Below are 21733 nucleotides of genomic sequence, written 5' to 3'. Positions count from 1 at the left end.
CAGTGCGTCTGCCTAAACATTCTGCACACCTGGTAAATGGGTAGCCGTTATAGTCAATCCTCTGGCCAGAAGCCAGTGCCAGATAGTCTGCGCCTCCCGAGACACGGTGCGCGATCTCAAGCCCCCCTGCTTGTTGAGGTAATACATCGTGGTCGTATTGTCCGTCTGTACAAGCAGAGAGTTGATCTGGAAGGACGGATGAAAGGCCTTCAGTGACAAGTGAACCGCTCTGAGTTCCAGGAAATTGATGTGATACATGGACTCCATCGGAGACCACGTTCCTTGAATCTGTAAGTCTCCCGAATGCGCTCCCCAGCCGTGGAGAGAGGCATCCGTCACGATAGTCTGCGTAGGAAAGTCCTTGTGGAAGGGAACCCCTCTGAGGAGATTCTCCGCTGAACACCACCACTTCAGAGACTGAAGAGCATGCAGAGACAGTCTTATCTTGTCGTCCCAAGATCCTTTCCTCTGGTCCCATTGGTCCTCCAAGCACTCCTGCAGAGGTCTCATGTGTAGCCGTGCATGAGGAGTGAGGAAGATACAAGAGGCCATTGACCCCATTAGAGAAGACACCGTCATCACTGTTGTAGATGGAGCGGTCATAAGAGCCTGAGCCTTCCGAAGGATCGATCGCCGTCGCTCCTCTGAAGGAGACACGCTTGCTGACAGCGTATTGATGGTGGCCCCCAAGTATTGAACGCACTGGACCGGGACAGACTTGAACATTTTGATGTGCAACCCCAACTTGTTCAAGAGAACGCACGTCTTCGGGAAGTCTGCCTGAGCTTCCGAGAAGGAGGCCTTGATCAACCAATCGTCTAGGTACGGGTAGACAAACACCTTGTTCTTCCTGAGGTGTGCCGCTACCACTGCCATGCACTTCGAGAAAGTCCTGGGCGCAGATTTCAGCCCGAATGGCAGCACTGTGTATTGATAATGGTTGGTGCCGACTTGAAATCGCAGAAACTTCCTGTGCTTGTACGCGATGGGCACGTGGAAGTATGCATCCTGTAGGTCTATGGCACAAAGCCAGTCCCCCTGTTGCAACTGAGGAAAAATCTGATGCAATGACAGCATGCGAAACTTTTCTCTGCAAATCCACTTGTTTGCCTGCCGCAAGTCCAGAATGGGCCTGAACTCGTTCTTGTCCTTCTTGCGAACCAGGAAGAACCGGGAGTACAGACCTCTTCCTCTTTGAGACAGAGGTAAGTCTATCAACCTTTTCCTTAATAGGATATTGGCCTCCGCCTGGAGCGCGCGCAGTTGATACTGCGCGCTGACCCGAGGGATCGCTGGAGGAGGGCTGATGAACCGAAGACTGTATCCAATGCAAACAATATTCAGCACCCACTTGTCCCAGAGTAATTTTTCTCCACTCTGCCAGAAAAGATTGAACGCTTCCCCCCACCGGAGCGGGTAACGGATGAAGGGGAAGTAACCGCTCAGGGTCGAGACCCGGCCGGGCCCTTGTTCGCGGTAGAGGACTGCTGTCCTCCTCTACCCTTTTGCCGTTTCTGAAAGGGTCTCCGGAACTGCTGCTGTTGTTGCTGCTGTTGTCCCGAAGACTGTCCCGTCCTCTTCCTTGTGCACCGAACCGCCTTTGGAACGGTCGGTAGGCTTTCTTCTCTTTGGGCTTCTCCAAGCCCACAGCCGTAAGGGTCTTCGCCTCCGCCTTCATGCGGGCCATCTCATCATCTGCGTTTTTCCCGAATAGGGTCTCCCCAGAAAATGGCAGATTGGCCACCCGCTGCTGGGCCTCCGGCTTGAGTGACGTGAGCCGTAGCCAGGCATGCCGCCGCTGATTGATTCCATGGCAGTAACCATGTGCGGCCAACAGGGAGGCGTCCGCCGCTGAGCTGATCACCTGGTTTGATACCAGCATCCCTTCCTTGAGGATCTCCTGGAAGTCCTCACTCTTGTCTCTCGGTAGCAGTTCCACAAACTGTTGAAGGGAGTCCCACAGTGCCCTGTCTTAACGCCCCAGCAGAGCTGTATCGCTGGCAGCCTTCATGGTCCCACACGCTTTCCTGCCCGCTGAGTCGATCCATCGACTCTTTATCTGGCGGCACCGTGGGGAGGTAGAATGCAATTTCCCGGCCACCGTCCCAATCACTGAATCCGGTACCGGATACACTCAGAAAGGCAGGGTCCGAATCCGGGGCCCTGTACTTCTTTAGAAGCCGGGACGGAGCGGCCTTCACCACCGCTGGCGTGAGGAACAGCTACTCCGCAGGTTCCTTCAAGCCAGGCACCAGAGGCAGAAGAGGGCGAGACAAGTGCTTCTTGTGAAGTGTCTCGAATATCACGGACGTCGTAGGTTTCGGAGCCGTCACCGTGATACCTAACTTGGCTGCTCCCCTCAGGAGAACTTCCTGGAATGTGGCAATGTCGTCCACTGGAGAGACCCTGGTCTCAGGAGAGTCCGATAAGGTCGGCGAGTAGGAAAGGGTCCTGTACGAGTCCGTGCGGGACCTAGACTCTCGCCTCCTATGGCGACGCCTTGATCTGGTGGAGGATCTATGACGACTCCTTGATCTTCCTCTCCGTCCGGAGCGTGAATGGGACCTCCTCGGCCGAGGACGATCAACCGGGTCCACCGGAACGGGTGACTTGGGTTTGGACGGAGCCTTCGTTCTAGGTGTACCCTTGGGAGGCGTCGGAAGCTTAGGTAACGAAGTCAACCTCGGTGGAACCGGAGGAGGCTTCTCAGGCAACCCTGACCCAGGTTGCGTTGGAGGTAACTGAGGCGGAGTAGGCGTCCTCGGAGGGGGACCCCTCGGTAACGGAGGAGTCGCCTTCCCCGGCGGGGTATACACCTCAGAATACACCGAGTGCGGCGAAACCCCTTCTCTTCCAGCCTGGGACGTAGGCGAACCTCCCACAGCGTCAGGTCTACTTCCACCTCTTTTCGGCGTCGAAGAACGGCGACCATACGGCGAGCGTCGGCCCCTGGACGTCGAGCGTCTCTTCCTCGGCGTCGAACGCCTTCTGCGCCTCGACGGCGACCTTCTGCGCCTCGACGGCGACCTTCTGTGCCTCGACGGCGACCTTCTGTGCCTCGACGGCGACCTTCTGTGCCTCGACGGCGACCTTTTGCGCCTCGACGGCGAACCTCGGCGGCGAACCTCCTGTGCCTCGACGGCGAACCTCCTGTGCCTCGACGGCTAACCTCCTGTGCCTCGACGGCGACCTTGGCCTTGACGGCGAGGACCTCACGACAACGTCCGCCTCCTCTTCGTCGACGGCGAGCGCCGACGCCTGGCTCGTCGACGTCGATCGCTCGACGTCGATGAGGATGACGATGAAACAGTCACCGGTGACTTCGAAGGTCTAGTGATATCCCTCGACGCCGAGCGTCGACGTAGTTTCGTCTCCGACGATGGGGAACACACCGCAATCATTCCTCTCGACGCCGTAGTGGGAGCAATGGACCCAGGCGGAGAATGGTGACGCTTGCTGGTCGTTCTGCTCCTGGGGAGCCCCCCAGGGGCCTCAGCATGGGCAGAAGAAGCCCCTTCAGACCCACATTGTGCTTTCAGTCTTCTTTCTTCAAGACCCTGAAGTCTGATCTTCTTCCTTTCCCTCAGGGTCCTTCCAGAGAAGTCTTGGCAGATAACACACTCCTCTGGAACATGAGAAGCTGGAAGGCAGAGGATACACACCTCATGGTGGTCCAACCTGGCCTTTTTCCTGGAGCACTCCAGACATTTGTCGAATAATGCAGGCATATTCGACAAAAACAGAGTGAGAAAACCAAGAAGAAAAGCCCCACAGCACAATAAAGTACTAAATCTGTGAAAATTAGTGAAAAAAACACCAAATGAATCCCAAAAAGTGAGAGCTCAATGCTCCAGGGTCCTGCTAGCAGGAGCCGGAAAAAAGAACTGAAAGTAGGAGGGACCTGCAGGGCATTCTGGGATACTGTGAAGTTCTGGAACGTTCTCTTAAAGGCACAGTATCCTGTTCTGAGCCACATAATGGCAGCCTATGGGGCTTGTCTGTCCATGTCTTCCTCTCTATCATTCCAGAGGGGTTTTTGCTGAAGGCAAGGGAAATCTGGACAGGCTTTGCTGTTTTGTGGATTTTTGGTGGAATTTCTAGCTGAAGTACTGGACAGTGTAGCCTGTTTATAGGCTGCATTATATGTCTTTAAATTCTCTTGTAAGTGTCTGTGCAGTTCTGCATTTTTTCGACACTTTAAGAGATTATTTTTGATATCGCCGGGGTCCACGCACATGGGCGGGACTATTCACTAGATTACGACTATACACAGAGATCCCCTATTACAGAACCTCACAGCCCTGAAGGCTGTGATGTCCTCAGCTCGGCAAAGACTGAGCTTCAAGGCCCAGTCTCCACTCCCTGAAGGCGTGAAGGTAGAGTTAGCCCCGGGCATTTTAATTCCAAGCCCGGGATCGCTAAACCTTCCACGTCAATCAGGGAGTGGAGACTGTCACTCAGCCCTTTCCCAACTCATTACAGGGTGTGGTGGGACCCACCCTGTGACGAGTGGGAAAGGGGTGTGGCAGGCAGGAAGCAGAGGATTAGAGTCTGCGCAGACTCGACATCAGTCTGCGCAGACTCGACATCACACTGCTTCCCGCGTTGTGTGCGTCTGCACTCTGTGGCGTAACTCTCTGGAAGAAGCAAAGGAAGCCATTACACCGTCATCAACTCCAGCAAGAGCTAGAAAAGCACGGACTGCAGAGATGACTGATGAGTCCCGAGACAGTCCAGCTCCAGGCTGTAGAAGTAGGTCAGCCCTAATACTGCTCTGAAGTGAAAAGAATATTTTTTTTATCCTTAATTGTCTGAGAATGCAACCTTGATGCATTGTTTTCGAAGATTACACTCATTGTTATTTTAAAACCTAGCGACAGCAGTGCAGCTAGTCAGGAGTGAGTGAGTTGACCAGGCAGATCAGGTAAGGCCCAAGCGGGCTTTAATTAAAAGACATTTTCGATCCTGGCCTGTACCCTGCCCTTAAACAAATATGCAGTTTCTGGCCCTCAGATATTTCTCAGGGATAGCACGTAGCATGGAGAGGGACAAGAGTGATAGATGCAGCAGCGGGTTAAAGCAAGGACAAAGAATGGAAACGAAGATCGGACGGGGAGTGCTTTAATTTATTAATCATTCATGGGCTAAAAACGGACTGACCAGCGAAGGTTTACAGTAGCAGACAAAAGAGCAGAAAAAAATGAACTCACTGAGCTATTTGATTTATACAGTGTGTGTGCGCTTAATGTGTTAGAAGCTTTACATACTGATGTTAAGCTGTGAATAAATAAGTTTTCAAAAGTGCAATGGTGGGCGCTAAATGTGGGCCACTATTATTTTAGAACTGGTTTCTATTTTCTTTCCACGTCCAACCCTGTGTATTATTTGAGACTATAAATGGTTTTTTTTACTCACAGATTTGTAGGAAACTCCTTCCTCATAATTACACAAAAATGGGTGCAACCACACTCATGGTATGCTACTAAGGCCATTATCGAAAGCTAGTTTCAAATGTTCCTCTTTTGTAGAACCGAAGACAGCATCTCGGAGCTGGCTGTATATATGCCTCACTTTAAGAACAATCGTAGCAGCATTGCATAAATTATCTTGCAATTTCTGAAAGTTACTTTTTGTTTTGTGATTTGCAGTGCACTCTCCAAAAACGTGCATCACATTTTTTGCAATTTTTTGTTTAACACCCAACAAAAAGTAGCATAATTCCAGCCACTTCTTTGGAGAACATATACATCCCGAAATTTAGAAGGTGTGTAGGGTTCATGTGATAATGACTTACATTAACTGTTCATTAATGATTTATTAGCGTTCCCACATTCACCACCCATCAGACAGGCAGTTAACATTAATAAATGACTTGCCGCTTACAGGATGCAATCTGCAACAGATAGATGAATACGCTCAAGACAGTGTATTTCCTCCTTTGGGCCTTGCCCTGCAGTTCTAGACTTTGCTGGGGCACAATCTTGAATTTGTAAAACTTGCAATCTATTGTTTGGGGGACTGGGAGGTCAGCTGTCTGTCTAAAGGCAGGTGAGCAGTTAGGTGGAAAAGTAAAGTAAATGCTGTCCAAGCAGACTTGTTTGGCTGCATGTGTGCAGTCCTAGACTGAAAGATCAGGGTGAAAAGAGAATTTCATAAAGGAGGCTTTCATTCAAAATGGAGCTCAAGCCTTGCTGTCTTTATCAGTATCCTGATGAACCTCTTGTAGTTAATGATGGCCATACAATCTGAGTTACAAGTATGCAAAAAAAAAAAAAAAATCGCTGAATGCACTCGTTAAGTTGAACTAAGCATACTTGTGCGATTAACCTCCATGAATGCAGTGGTGCAAAAATGTACTATGGTCCTTTACTCTGACTCAAGATACGTTGCACTTAGTAGAGCTCTACTTTGCTATAACTGGAGAGCTCCGTTATTTTTCCACAAAAACTCACTCTTGCGTATACCTTTAGCATGCTAACTGATTATTCCACCACATATCCAGTGCAGATAGGTAACAGAATATTATGACAGTGGTCAAGGTTTGTCGCCTATTCAATAAGATCATCTAAGCTACTTTCCAGTAATATCATACTTTCGATATATATATATATATATATATATATATATATATATATATATATATATATATATATATATATATATATATATATATATATATATATATATTATCATAATAAGAAATGCGTTACTTACCTGTAACTGTAGTTATCCAGTATTGGTGTCTTTCATAGATTCACATGCCTGAATCATTTCCCGTCGTCGAGACGGGAGTCTCCGGTACATAGAAAAGTAATGTCCAATAGACATACATAGAGAAAAGTAGGCCTAAGGGCCTTGCCTTAGTAGCCTATGGCCTTTTGTAAAAAGGACCAAACTCCAGAAGGTAGCCAATCAGCTACCACCTCCCTCTAGAACAGAGGTCTTCAATCTGTGGGGCGCGACCCCCAGGGGGGTCGTGGAGTCCTGGGAAGGGGGTCGCCGATTCTGTCAGAGTGCAGTTCCTGGCGTCGGGCTGATTGAGGGTGCTCACGGCGGAGGCCTTATTCACACGAAGGTGTGAAAAACATTAAAGCCTCATTAACAAGTAAAGGTCTTTCGAAGACCTGTGAAGTACTCTGGTGTGCCTTTGTATATGTCCCTGAGTCTGTTTCAGCAGGGCTCACATACACGAGCTGGGGGGGCTGGGGGAGGAGGCTGTAGCCCTTTGAGTTCAATGGACTTCGCTATGGAGTTTATTTTAATTTGTAACGTTTTATATAGCGCTAGTTTAACCTGTAGGTATCTTAGTGTGCCAGTGGAATGGTGGCTGCTGGTCTCGCCTGCTTTCTGCCACCTCTCCTGGTCCCCCCCCTCGCACTCAGTTGTCTGTGCATTTACACACACCCCTGCCCGCATTCTGCTGTCCTTGGATGGATTTCGCACCACCCTCCCCCTGCCAGCACTCCGCTGTCCGTGATTTTCATACGCACCAAGCTAGGTAGGCGTAATACTTGTTAGAGAAAGAAGTGAGTCCTTCCAGGGGAGGCGGGAGGGTTGCATGTGAATCTATGAAAGACGCCAATACTGGTAAGCAACGCATTTCTTATCCAGTATTCTGGGTGTCTTTCATAGATTCACATGCCTGAATCAGAGTAGCAAGCAATACATTATGCACATTTCTGATGGAACAGCATACAGCAGTCTGAGATAATACATATCATGCGACTAAGAGCCATCACAAGTAACAAGAAATAAGTAAATAAATGTGCATACCAGCGAAGGATGGCGGGAAGGAGGAAGGCTCACCTCACTGGAATAGATGGCGAAGCACAGCCTGGCCCACTGCTGCATCCTGCATCAGTTCCGTATCCAGGCAGTAGTGCCTGGTGAAGGTATGCGGCGACTTCCAGGTCGCTGCCCTGCAAATGTCCAATATTGGCACCCCAGCAAAGAGCGCTGCCGATGTGGACACAGCTCTTGTAGAATGAGCTCTTACTTTGGAGTGCAACGGTCGTCCGGCTTTGTCGTGGCAAAAGACAATTGCCGAAGATATCCATCGTGAAAGACTTTGCTTGAAAAGCGGCATGCCTTTTCTAGGTCTACTGAAAGCGATGAAAAGCTGGTTCGTTTTCCTAAAATGTTTTGTCCTTGTCGAGGTGAAATTTAAGACACCTTCAGGTCCAAAGAGTGCAGGGATTTTTCAGCTGCAGTGCTGGGATTTGAGAAGAATGATCGGAGGACTTGAGGTTCATTTAAATGGAAGTCCGACGGGACCTTAGGAATAAATCGAGGATTAGTTCTTAAAACCACTCTGTCTTCCTTGAACTGCAAGAATGGATTTTGTATGGAAAGAGCCTGTAGTTCGCCGACCCTTCTTGCTGAGGTCAGGGCCAATAGAAGGGCCGTTTTCCAGGAGATGTCTTTGACATCTGCCCTGTGAATGGGCTCGAAAGGGTGTTTCATTAATTGGTTGAGGACCACATTGAGATGCCATGTTGGTGGAACTCTCCGTGGGTGAGGAAAGGATCTGTAAAGCCCCTTAAGGAATTGTTTTATTAACCTGTGTAACCAGAGAGTTTCCTTTTGAAGTTCTTGTAAAGCGAGAGATTGCTGCCAAATGTACTCTGATAGAGGCATGCGCAAGTCCCGCCTGTGCCAGGTGTAGCAGATATGGTAGTAACTGCTCCGGAGTAGCCTGAAAGGGATGTAGTTCTTTGTCCTTACACCAAATGCAAAAGAGTTTCCATTTTAACAAATAGGTCTTGTTTGTGCTCTCTGCTCTTGCTTTTGCGAGGACATCTTTGCACTCCTGCGCAATGTCTAGTTGGCAGAACTCTCCGTACTCAGGAACCAAGCCGATAATCTGAGAGATTTCAGATCCGGGTGCTGTACTTGGCCGTTGGGACATCGTGAGCAGGGACGGATGTTGGCCCAGACGGATTGGTGGTTGGACTGAGAGGCGATGGAGGTCCGTGAACCAATGCTGCTTCGGCCAGAACGGGGAAAACAGAATCAGGGTGCAGTGCTCAGTCTTCATTTTTCGGAGGACTCTTGGTATCAGGGGAAATGGCGGAAATGCGTACGCAAACACGTTGCGCCATGCGATGGAAAATGCATTTCCGAGGGACCGCAATTGAGGATGCCAGCTTGCGAAGTTGCGCAAAAAGGTCGACCTGCGGTCTTCCCCATTCCAAAAAGATGTGATTCTGGACTTTTTGTTCTAGCTCCCATTCGTGGGACAGGGATCTCTGTCTGCTTAGAGCATCTGCTATGACGTTGGCCTTGCCTGGGACATACTCCGCTGACAGCGGGATACTGTGGAGCACAAGCTAGTTCCAGATTTTCTGCAATTCGCGAGATAGTGTGAGCGAACGCGTTCCTCCCGGTTTGTTCAAGTAGTGCATTGTCGTAGTGTTGTCGGTCCTGACAAGCACTGGGGAGTTCTTGATGCGCGGTAGGAAAGCCTGCAGAGATAGAAAAACTGCCCTCAGCTCTAGGAGGTTGATATGGAGCCGCTTTTCCTGGTCCGTCCACTTGCCGCTAATCTGCAACTCTTGAAGGACCTCTCCCCAGCAGTCTAGGGAAGCATCCGTAGTTATCACGTGTGGAGCTGCAGGCAGCAGGAAAGGTAGCCCTTGCGAGAGGTTTTTCGGCAACCTCCACCGGAGCAAGGCCATGGTCATTTGCCGAGTTATCACAATGCGATCCTCGAAAGACCCAGTGCCTTGAGTCCATTGCCTGGTCAAGGCCTCCTGCAGAGGGCGCATTCTGAGCCAACAGTGTGGAATAAGCAGGATACACGAGGACATCATCCCCAGGAGGGACTTGAAAGTACAGACCAGCAAAATTTCTCGAGGCCACTGCGGTGGCCAGAGTGATAAGCTTGTGCTTCCTTTCCTGAGATGGGAAGGCTTTTGAACATTCGGTATCCAATGTCGCCCTGAGAAAGGTAAGAACTCGGGAGGGCTGTAAGGTTGACTTCTCATGATTGAGCGTCAGACCCAGTTGCTGGAAAAGATTGAGACAGGCACTGGAGGACTTGGTTGCGCTTTTTATAGATGGTGCTTTTACCAGCCAGTCATCCAAGTATGGGAAGACTTGGTGTCCCTGCTGTCATAGGAAGGCTGCCACTGGGGAGAGGCACTTGGTGAAAATCCGGGGTGTCGACTTGAGGCCGAATGGGAGGACACAGAATTGAGTGCGCTGACCTGCCACTGCGAATCTGAGGAATCTCCTGTGGCCTTTGTGAATAGGGATGTGGTAATATGCGTCTTGCAGGTCTAAAGAAGTCATAAAGTCTCCCTCTAGTGACCTCAAGATCTCCTGGATAGTCACCATACGGAACGATTGACTCTTCAAGAATGTGTTGAGTGCCCCGAGGTCTAGGATGGGCCTCCATTTCTTCCCTTTCTTTTGTATTAGAAGGAAGCGGGAATAGAATCCCTTTCCTCTGTGAGCTGTTGGTACTCGCTCTATCGCTCCTTTCTTTAACATTGAAGAGACCTCTTGAAGGAGTAATCGTAAACGCCTGTGTTGAAGCTTGCGAGGAGGAGTTGTCGGGGGAATTGAATTCCAACGAATGTCCGAATTGTATCAATTGGAGCACCCACTGATCCGTTGTAATTGATCTGTAATTGTCCAGGAAGTGTGTCAGTTTTCCTCCAAGTTTGAAAAAATGAGATTGTGGACGGACAGGCTGGTGGAAAAGATCATTGGCGTCCACCAGTGGTTTTCCTTTGGTTTTTCCCCCTGTAGCTGGACCTTCCATACGAGGTCTGGCGACCTTGTTGCTGCGGTCGCTGTTGATATTGCGATCGGCCTTGGTTATAGGAGTATGAGGATTTGCTCGGATAAGAACCTCTGTAAGAGGATTGACCTCTACCCCTGCTCCCTCGAAAGGACTGGTTCTTAAACTGCAATGTGCCAAGCGCTCGTGCCGTGTCCGTATCTTTTGATCGTTTGTAGGGCCTCATCGATTTTCTCCCCAAAAAGGTGCTGGCCGTCGTAGGGCATGTCCAGTACCTTAGTTTGGACCTCTTGGCGACAGGATTTAGCTTTAAGCCACCCCTGCCTTCGCAAGACCGCGGCCCCTGCTAGCTGTCTGAAGCCGGTCATTGCAACATCTACAGCACAATCGTTAAGTTCAGATGCCGATGTTTGGCCCTCCTTAAGGAGTGATTGAATTTCCTCTTTCAAATTATCTGGTAGTTCCGCCAGATACGGGGCAATATCCTCCCACAATTGCCTATTGTAGCGGCCTAGTAGAGCAATGGAATTAGCCGATTTCACTGTCATGGCTGACTTGGTGGAAAAGCGTTTGCCAATACTGTCAAGCTTCCTGCCCTCCTGGTCCGGTGGAGCGGACAATGGAGATGCCGGATTCCTAGAGTTCTTTTGTGCTGCCTGGGTAACCACAGAATCTGGCTTGGGATGCCCAGTAAGGCAGGCTGGTGCTGTTGGTGCCTTATACTTCTTGTCCAGCTGTGGTACCACTGCGGAGACCGAGGCTGGTGTTTGCATTAGCTGTTTTCCCTGTTCCCATATGTGCTCAATGATAGGAATAGATCTGGTTGTTTTCCTTACCGGGTCTTTAAAATCATATAGGAAGCAGTCTGTTTCATGGGATTCCATTGTCATATGGAATCTAGAGCCGCTCTCTCCACTAAATTGTGAAATCCACCAATGTCCACTGGCAGTGAGTCCGAGGTAGTGGGTTAAGGTGTGGCTGGAGATGGAGCGATGTAGTCCTCATCGTCCCTATGGTCCGACTGGTCGTCCCGAACATCTCCCTCTTCTGGTTCTTAGACTTCGTCAGAAGACTGGACATTGTGCACTGGTTCTCTTTCATGACTGATCACCAAAGGTGAGGGTCTAGGTCGTGAGGATGGTGTCGGTCCAGATGTAGCTGGATTTGCTTCCATCGATGGGGCAGTGGTTGGTTCAGGAAAGCGCTGCTTGTAGTCTTGGATCAAGAACCGTAAGTCTGAAACTTTAAGACACCTGAAGGCATACCATAGGTGTGACCTCCGTCTGGACATGCAAATGTTCAGTCTCTTCTGTATAAACCACCTCATCGCCATCTTAATCGGTGCTTTGGCACTTTACTATGAGATCTGAAGGATGGTGGCCTGTCCGTAGTGGTCTTCGTCTGATTCCTCGTCCTGCAATAGACGTGACGGGGGTAACTTTTGCACCCTACTTGGAGACGTTAAGTCAGGGGTTATTGGTTGTCTCGTGCTCTTTTTCGTAGGCGGCTGACTGGCAGCTGACCATGGAGAAATCAAGTCCGATTGTTTCCATAGCCTTGACGATGGGGTCGTCGACGGTGTCGTCGACGGTATCCTCGTCGACGGCACAGTCGTTGATGGTGCGCTCGTCGACGAGGTCTTTGTCGTCGACGAGGGTGTCTTAGTCGACGGCGTCGACGGTTTTGGCTTAGTCGTCGACGCGGATGTTGTCGTCAACTTAGTCGACAGGATCTTCGAGGGCTTTGCAATGAGGATAATCGACGTCACAGGCTTACCCGCCGTCGACGATGGAGTAGTCGTCGATGAGAATGCTGACGAAGCCATCGCATTCGACACAGTCGTCGATGTAGAAACAGACTGTAGACACAGTCTTCTTCAGCGCTGAGGTAAACGTCGACAAAATAGTCGACGACGGCGCAGGCTTCCTGAAGGCAGGAACCTCCTTGTCAGACGTTGTAGATCTTGCATAAGAAGGCTTTTTGACAGTCTTTTTAGGAAGAACGTCTGTAGGGCTAGGGGAAGCAACCCTTGGCCTCTTCAAGGATAATTTAGATGAAACTGAAGCCATCTCACCGTCCTCTGAAGACTCCAGGTCGTCTCCAGAGGAGCAGCCAGCCTACTCTGTCTTAGTGTTTTTGTGGAGAATGTTCTACAAATTCTACACTCTTTAGGAGAATGGTCTGGATAAAGACAGTATAAGCAGGTTTCATGCTCATCATTGACGTGGAGCCTCTTCTTACCACAAGAAGAGCAAGCTCTGAAGAGACCCTTCTTCTGTTGATCAGCCATGGTCTATTTATGAAGGTAATATCCAATTTCTGAGAAGAAAAGAGATTAAACTAGGAAACCTAGCTGTGGTAGCTGATTGGCTACCTTCTGGAGTTTGGTCCTTTTTTACAAAAGGACATAGATAGGCTACTAAGGCAAGGCCCTTAGGCCTACTTTTCTCTATGTAGGTCTATAGGACATTACCTTTCTATGTACCGGAGACTCCAGTCTCGACAACGGGAAATGATTCAGGCATGTGAATGTATGAAAGACACCCATAATACTGGATAATAATAATAATAATAATAATAACATAGAACTTAATATTAATGATAACAGAATGCTTGAAATTACCATAGAACATTATTAACACACAAAGAAGCATGGAGGGAGAATCACTTTACTGACATATCCATGTCGTTATGATAGTCCACTTCGACGACGGGGTATATTCAAGCATGTGAATCTATGAAAGACACCCCAATACCAGAGAACAAGCATTACTATTTCCAGTAAAGCCATCATGTAGCTGGGTGAATATGTTTTCACCACTGCCCAGCAAGTTTTAAAAACTGCTTCCCTGTTCACTTTTACAGGCAGCAATCAAACGGACCTGAACAGGGGCATATCTGTTCATGCAGGTATGCCCTGGCATGATATTAAGCACCCTGCCTTAGGGCTGACTTACAAGTATGAAATGCAGTGGTGGGGGATATGGTGCGCAGTGGTGGGGGACATGGTGCACAGGGATGGGGGACGTTGTGTTTTCACTTTGGTGCACCAAGACACGTAGCCTGCAATGGCAGTATTGCATGTGCTTGGCGAGGGGTCCCTTAGGGTGGCACAATTCATGCTACAGCCCCTTGGAAAAGAGTTCTAGGACAGGGACCCTGGTTAATAGGAACCCAGTGCACTTTCAGTTAAACTCATGACTTACCATGTAAAAGGCTGGGGGTTACCATGTAAAAAAAGGGCACTTCACTATACCCTCTCCCAGAAAATATCCACATTGGTTCAATGCCCTATCATGGGAAGATGGGATTAGTCTTGCTAGTAGACGCTTGCACAACCAAGAATTCAGTTGAGGGGGACGGAGATAAAAATGCAGGTTCACCCGGGCAAGGTTGGTGGCACCATGTAACTCAGTTAACCAGGAGACCATAGCAAGGTTTTGCAAATGCCACCAACAAAGTATCCTTAAGGGCCTAATTTAAGCGGTAAGGAGGACTCTGTAGCTGCCCAGCTGAAGAACCTCCATTAGGGGGGGGGGGTGGGGGGGGGGGGGGGGGGGGGAGCGCTTCAAGGACTTTAGCCAACTGCAGGTCTTCAAACTAATTCTCCTTAAAGGTGACCAATCTCATCACCCACATCATAATTAACTTAATTCAGGCTGAACAGGGGTCATGGGTTTGCTGTTGGCACTAGAGGCTGACCAAATAGAGCCTCAACGGCAGCCGAAAGCAACAGATATATGTCAAACCAGCACAGACTTGACATTCAAGAGGACAATAGGGGCCTCGCCCCGGTTGTTTTTCCAGCGAATGAAATCTCGAAGCAGAGCAAACTTTCAAGTAGGACCAGTCTCGTTAGGTAGCCTTCTGGTGCTCAGCGATGTAGAATTCGCAGCCTTGTATGATCTTCTGGTTCAACACAGTCCCTGCAGGCTTTAGTATTGGGGCTCGACCACCTGGCACCACAAATTTCGTATGGATCTTTCACAGACATTTGTTTGAGACTGTCCTTACAGGACAAAATATGTAATTTTGGAAGGTGACATGTCCCCTGCACTGTAAAACAATATTTTAGATCCAGGCAAGTGTCATAAATAGACAAGAAGTTGCTCTGGATCTGCAGCTGGCAGTGCAGAAATAAACCAATGTCCACGCGTGAGAGTGGCGGCTTTATAGTCTCCACACAATTTGTGGATTGGGACAATGTCAGAGCAGAACTGCAGAGAGCCACCTATTCACGTGTAGAGGACCGGCAGAAAAGTTTCCGGATCCAGACGGACAACTTGGAACTACACAAGACGTGAAGAATCTGCAGCAAGAGTTCTAGCAGAAGCTACATTTGTTGCTTCACTGAATTAAAAATCATACTCCCGTTAGAAGCCACACACAACATAAAGAAATCCAAACTACTTGAAAACACTTCCAAACCGCACCAGGTATTTCCCCTACCTTTTTCCTCTCCAGCTTTGCTGTCAGCCAATTTCTGTCGCGTCACTCTAGAGATATGCTGCTCAAGCTCAGTAGATATAATACTGATAGCAATCTTCTTAGCATTCCTTGAACGAAGGGATCTCCGAGGGCTTTGACATTCCTAAAGAGCACAAAAAATATATGTACATATATAAAAAATTCCAAGCCAGTTAATCTTTTCCTCCTCTGCTCCACCTGTCACAGCTCTAGGCCACTACCACCACACTGCACAAAGAACAAGAGCTTGCATTGAAATCAGTGAATACTTCAGGCCAGGGCTGAAATAGTGCATCACATGAGCACCAAACATTGCTGATAGAAAGACGTCACAAAGCAGAGGGGTCCTGGAGTACACATAAAAAGGTATTCCAAAGTTACCCTGGGAATGAGCACAGGCTTACAGAGTAGGACACATTAGGCAAGCTCACGCATGCACACATAACGCAAGAGAAGGAGAAAGAAGCATCCTGAGGCATCTCCTGGCAGTAATAGAAAACACACAAACCATGTTTGATCAAACAACAGGGTAAAATGGGTAGGCTCAAAGAAATTGGCTCCACGAAGGGTAAGAGCAGCATGTATACAGTACTGCCACTGGTGGAAGATACAAAGATGCAACAGTTCATAGTACTTTATGGTTATGTTACAGTAGGAAATACTAAGAAGGTATGTCTGCTGAGACCTCCTCAAATGGAGTATTGGAGTTAAGTGGGAGAAAGCAAGGTGGATTTGGTGGGAGGGTGTTGAACACTGTGGCCAAAAGCATTCCACAACATCAGATGACAAGAGTGGGCACAAAAATAATAAAAACTTTAGGACCAAGCATCTAACTCTCAACTAGGCATTACCTCCTTTTCTTCAGCACTGGGGATAGGGATGAGTTCTGGCCTGCAATGAATAATAAGTCATTACACCAAAGATGAAGCATAAAAACGGACACCATAAATACTCATGTAAGCAAATGTTGGCCTCGGCTTATGGGTATTAAAGTCGAGAACGTTTAAACAATTAACCACTCCCATTGTGGATCATGCTCCTAGCAGAGATGTAAGCACCACTGCCTTTCTAAAAGGCAGTCACAACCCAGGATACTACCTACAACTACACCACTAAAAGTGTTTTAAAGGCACAGTTAACGGCACTACACAGCCCTTGACTGGTTAACATTCACAAATTTTTAGTCGGATTGTCTCAGGGACTTAAATCATGCAATGGAACAAAGTCATTCTCGTCCACGAAATGGGTCATGTAACTGCACAATTTCAGTCTGACTCAATAGGAGAACTATCCCATTTCTTGTTCCCGGGAAAGAACTATTCAAGACCATAACCATTTTGAACAGTGAACTTACTCATAAAAAAGGATAATGAGTTACAATTGCACTGTAATACATTTTACCGTGTATGAACTTCAATTTTACAAGTGCCCCTTAGATTACCTGTGCCACATTGTTTACTGTTCAAGTTCTCATGTACGGAGGTTTCATAGTAGTCTACAGGGTGTCTAGATTAAGAGCTATGAGAGTCAGTATGTTTATAAATCTTAAACGGTCTCCCCAAGCTTCTGATCAGGGACATTAATAACTTTACCTTGCTTTCATTGTGTCTTCATCCATACCTTCTGTGGAGCTTTGGTCTATGGAGAAAACATCACAAGTCAGCGCAGCTAAAACAAAAACACCAACTTTTATTTCCACACACCACTTTCAGATGAAAAATGCCCTTTTTGGGGCAAATTAAAGTGAAACTGCTTATGGTCAACACCCTCTGAAGACACAGTGAGCAAAAATCTAGAAAGCTACTCCGAGCCAGAAGTAGACATTAATTACGTTGAATGTATTTCTTAATTTGGCCTAATTACTTGCTACACCAGGCAATTCAGGAGTACTGGAAACTCAAGGCACACCATTCTCTATCAATTAGACACAGGTAAACTCCACCCAGCCTCACCCTTCCTTCCTGCAGCATGCGTGCAACAATCCAGCTACATCATTAATTGTTTACATGAAAAACCTACTTCGGTTTATTAAAAATGCCAGAAAATGGGACCACATGAAACAGGGGTTTCAGAAACACCGCAAAATCAAAGTTACTTCAAGAAAATTCCAGGCTACTTGTACACTCTCTCTCCCCTCCCCGCAAACCAAAACCTGCCCCAACCAAAAAATGCAAAATCTTATAATCCAATTCAAAAGATAAATGCTTGTTGACAAGATACAAAGGACCTTTAAGAAAATATGGAAACACGCTATCAATGAGAAAGCAGAAGGGAAAAACATGAAGGAATACTGTATAATCATAACTATTTACACGATTGAGAAGAGACTTACAGCTGGATGCAGAGGATTCCCAGGCTTTCTTGGAAATGGACCTACGGATTGACTTGCGCATAGCCTCACGAGTCATGCTCTCCCTCTTGCTGGCTAGAGAGTACTTATTCATCAAGGAGTGACTTCTTGAATGCCTGCCCACCAAACTACGACGCACAGACCTGCGGTCCGACTTGGAACCAGTAGGAGTTGATTTGCTAACAGAGATGCGTGAAACTTCAGTAACAGGTACTCTGGTGCCCTCCTCAGTATCAGCAGACAGATTTATCGGATGTACGTCCATTTCTTCCAGCTCATGAGACTGAGCAGAGATTTCCATACATGGAGCAGCTTTCTCCTCCAAATTTGCAGAAGTGTCCATGTGCACAATATCCTCATTCATCCCAGCTTCTTTTGGAGTGGACACTGCAATCTTTACCTTCGTTGCACTGCGGCATTTGCCTTCTGGAGTCTTTGGGGCTTCCGAAACAGCAGAAGGTTGTACATTTGTAGAAGAAAGGTTTTCTTTAGAGGAAAATCTGACCTCCTCTTTATTCGTGGTCATCGTTTCAACTGCATCTTCTGCACTTTTCCGATCTTTAGTGCTGATCTTGACACAAGGCAGACTTCCAAAGAAGGGCTCCATGACAGGCTGTTCAGATACTTTCTGAGAGTCACTATCTGGATTGGAACAAACAACTTTTTGAGCCTGTGCCCCACCATCTGAATTGGTACAAACAGCCCTTTGGGCCTGTGCCCGTGTCTGGCGTGTAACTCTCTGTGGCTCTGGTGCCAATGTCTCTTCTTCCACTGCCTCCGTGTTTTGAAGCTTCATTGAGAGTCGTCTGATTGAGGAGCGCCAGTTATTACTTCGCCTAGACAACCTAAAACAAAAGTATAAAAACAATTTTTAAAGGGGTTTACAATTTTTTATTACAAAATAAAACACCACGCTACAAACGTCAGTGCAAACACAAGCCTTTGCTCCTGAAGTCCACAAACGATCACTGCAGCTTTCAGACTCTGGTCGTCCAATTACATGAAACTTAGCCATGCTCAGAAGGCAACTAGAGATGGAAAAGTGCATGTACTTAGACATTCCAATTTGTAATGTAGCCCCTCCCCCTTTCTGTAACTGACTGGTCTGTAGCCTGGTGCTTTCATGTTGTCAGTCAATATTCACTGTAATATGCCAGAATCCCCCCAAGATTCCTAGTAAGCAGCTGCACACACCTACTTATCATGAAAGGTCATGCCTTGGACCATGTATAGAGTTAAATTCTTTTGTATGTAGAATAATATTTTGATTGGTCAAGGTTGTCCTCTTTCCCTAGTTTCAATGGGCAGACGAACAATATCCACATTCTCCTCTTTGTTCATCAAACCAGGTTATTTATAACAAAAAATTCAACACCAGCTTTCCCTCAAAGACACTTCGGTTCAAATCCCTCTTTGAGGACTCAATTAAGCTTTCAGTCAACTGTTGCATGAGCTGTTTTGTTCCAACTATGAAGGCTTGCTGTTGGACTTGGCCCTTTTTACGGAAATCTTTTGTTCTTTGCTTCCCCGAATTCAGGATGTTCACCGTTTGTAATAAAATTGTATAGGCCCTGTGTAGTTGAGATGCCCAGTGTATTATTACAATCTATGCTAGGTGCAGGTGCCCTCTACCTTCAACATGGCTGCCATAGGCCCCTGCTATTGCAGCGTGGTCTTGTTAAGGTCCATTCTAGTTACCAGGAGCTGGCAGGGACCCCAAACATTGTTGCCATTCCAGCCTGCCTTGCCTGCCCACAGTTCGAGTAGGGAAGCTCCTGGCACCTTCTAGAATAGGGGCGGAGCCTAGTTTTGCCGCCTTAGAGGGTGGTCACCTGACCTGGGCCTATAAAAGGAAAGGGAGGGAAACTTTCCAGTCAGTTGGGGCATCACTGACCCGGGGAACCCACGCAGGAGATTTAGGCGGTAGGGACTTATGCCACTGGGAGTGACAGGACTTAGGCGCTGCCTCTTAAGCTGAGTGAGGTACCCTGAGCTAGCCCACTGATCTGGGTCGGCGGGAGGGGAACCAAGGGACCATCTACAGTGACCTGCTGAGGAATCCTGTCTGCAGCCCTCAACTCAACCCCCCCCCCCCCCCCCCCCCTTCAAGGAACTAAGAAAATAACTACCAAGGGCGCCAGCACCATCAAGCGCCAAGAAGACCTAACTATCATAGGACTATTGGGGATCAACCAGGTTACCAGAGCCTACCATCTGCTGTGTCCCTGTGCTGCCTGTCTGGACTGTGTCCATCCCCAAGCCGCCCTGTGCTGTCGTGTCGCAGTGGGCTGTCTGAACTGCCCAAAGCGGACTGAAGGGAACTGCCTGCTGAGCGCTCTCACCTCTTGCGCAGCACTAGCATCCTGAACTGAATATTTACTGAGACCGCTGGTCTTGCCCCCACATAGTGTGCCCCTCAAGCGCTGGGGACTGCTGTCTGGCATTAACTGCTGTGACCCCCGAGGCGCTACAAGTACCCAGCGCCATCCTGCCCTCCATCGTGCTGACTGCCCCCCAGGCGCTACATCCCCCCCAAGCGCTGTGCTGACCTGAGGCGCTGCAAACATCGACCGGACCTGAAGCGTTAATCGGCGAGGGTACTCACCGCCGCTGCCCGGGTCATCTGTGTGCCTCAGCGTGCTGCGTGGCTTGGAGCTGTGCGGAGGAAGCGGCTTGACTGGAGGGCCGTCCCGCTATTGCCTACCTTGTCACGGCGGCCCCCGATGTGAGGAGAGGGCCGCCGTAGTATTGAAGGGGGCCGCGATAGGCCCTGAATTATTCACCAGCATCACGGGACAGGGGTCGACAGGCGCATCACTAGGCCACACCCCAGCAGCGTGTAATTGGCCGCGCCCCTGTCAAGCGAGCCTCGGATTGGCTCTGGGGCTCGGCACACGCTATTGCTGCCCCGCGATTGGCTGCTGGGGTCGAGCCCCTGTATCGCCGCGCCCCGATTGGTTCCCGGCTGTGGAAGGCCCGGGAACATACTGCTGACATCCCGGAGGGCTCCGAGAGGTAGAGAGAGCCCACCCCCTGCCAGCGCCGGCCCCTTGAGCGCCGGGAATACCTCGGAAGGCCGCAGGAGGCCTACCCTGGCAGACCGGAGCAACGTCGGGCGGTAGGGAGGCCCAGGGAGAGCGCCTGAGTGCGCGGGCCCCCCAGATAGGCCTACTCTCCGCCAAGGCCAGAGACACCGGCGAGGGGGCTCTGGAGTCCGCGTGAGCCCCCTTCCTCTGCCAGCGACGTGCCAGCCGCCGGAAACCTCCGCCGGGGCTCCCCCACGGAGCCGAAGAAAAAGGTAATACCCCGAGGGGGCGGGTGGAAGTCCTGAGACCGCTCCCACCTATGGGGGAAACTGTAGTTGGGCCCATTTGGCCCGGTTGGACTGTGGACGAAGGCCCCCTCCCTCGGGCTAAGTGGAGGGGGGAAGTGACTGCAGGCCGGTTTTGCCCTGAATGGGGCCATTACGGTTACAGGAGGACGCGTTTAATAGGGATTGGTTTATAATGAAGTGTTGACTACTCCCTACCAAGTAATATTGCGACGGCCCCAATTACCCCGGGACAGACACTATTTTGGCCCCTGGTGACTGTGAGAGAGCTAAGTTCACCCGTAACTAGGGGGATGGTTAAAACTAATGTTCTGCCGTTTTATGGGTTTTGGTTAGGCCCAGCCAGAGGGTATGCCACAGATGTTATTGTGGAGGTTGCTAATGAGGCCTAGCTAATGAAATGAAGCCTGTTCCTTTACCCTAAATGGTTTTACTGCTTCCCTACTGAAATGCAGCCTGAGTTCTAAAAGGGAAGGCCTGCCTATGGTGGAGTGATGAAATGAATTGTTACCCTAATGAAATGTTTGTTCTCATCCATAATGAGAGGTTGCCTGATCCTTGAGGAAATGTTTTAACTTCTGCCTATGGCCGTGGCTAATGAAAGCCTCCAGTTGAGTCTGATGAAATGTTTAGCCATACATGAGGAACTGTTGACCAGATGTATTGTTGATTGGTCATACTGTTAATGATTTTCCTTGCGGGTGCTAACTTGATGTAATGTGGAGTAAAGGTTACCCTGACCAACTTCTCACAGGGGAGATACAATGACATGCGCCTGACTTTTCCCAAGATGGAATGTGTATCCGTCCCTAAATTGAGATGTTACCAGATTCTTACT

The 21733-nt window shown here is 48.8% G+C and overlaps 1 protein-coding gene across 4 annotated transcripts in view; it reads right to left on the bottom strand.

Annotated features, from left to right (window-relative positions):
- Positions 1–21733, bottom strand: part of INCENP (inner centromere protein) — a 212983-nt gene that overhangs the window by 149494 nt on the left and 41756 nt on the right. For all 4 annotated transcript variants that reach the window (XM_086956376.1, XM_086956374.1, XM_086956375.1 and 1 more), the window contains exons 4-7: positions 17547–18409; positions 16807–16852; positions 16066–16105; positions 15197–15338 (exon numbers count right to left, since the gene is read on the bottom strand). In XM_086956376.1, coding sequence (XP_086812502.1) covers positions 15197–15338; positions 16066–16105; positions 16807–16852; positions 17547–18409 — 1091 coding nt within the window. The remainder of the gene's footprint in view (positions 1–15196; positions 15339–16065; positions 16106–16806; positions 16853–17546; positions 18410–21733) is intronic.

This window comes from Lissotriton vulgaris, chromosome 2_1, assembly GCF_964263255.1.
Source record: "Lissotriton vulgaris chromosome 2_1, aLisVul1.2, whole genome shotgun sequence".
Classification (NCBI taxonomy): domain Eukaryota; kingdom Metazoa; phylum Chordata; class Amphibia; order Caudata; family Salamandridae; genus Lissotriton; species Lissotriton vulgaris.
The sequence above is the reverse complement of the archived record's forward strand: the minus strand, read 5'-3'. Positions and strand labels throughout refer to the sequence as shown.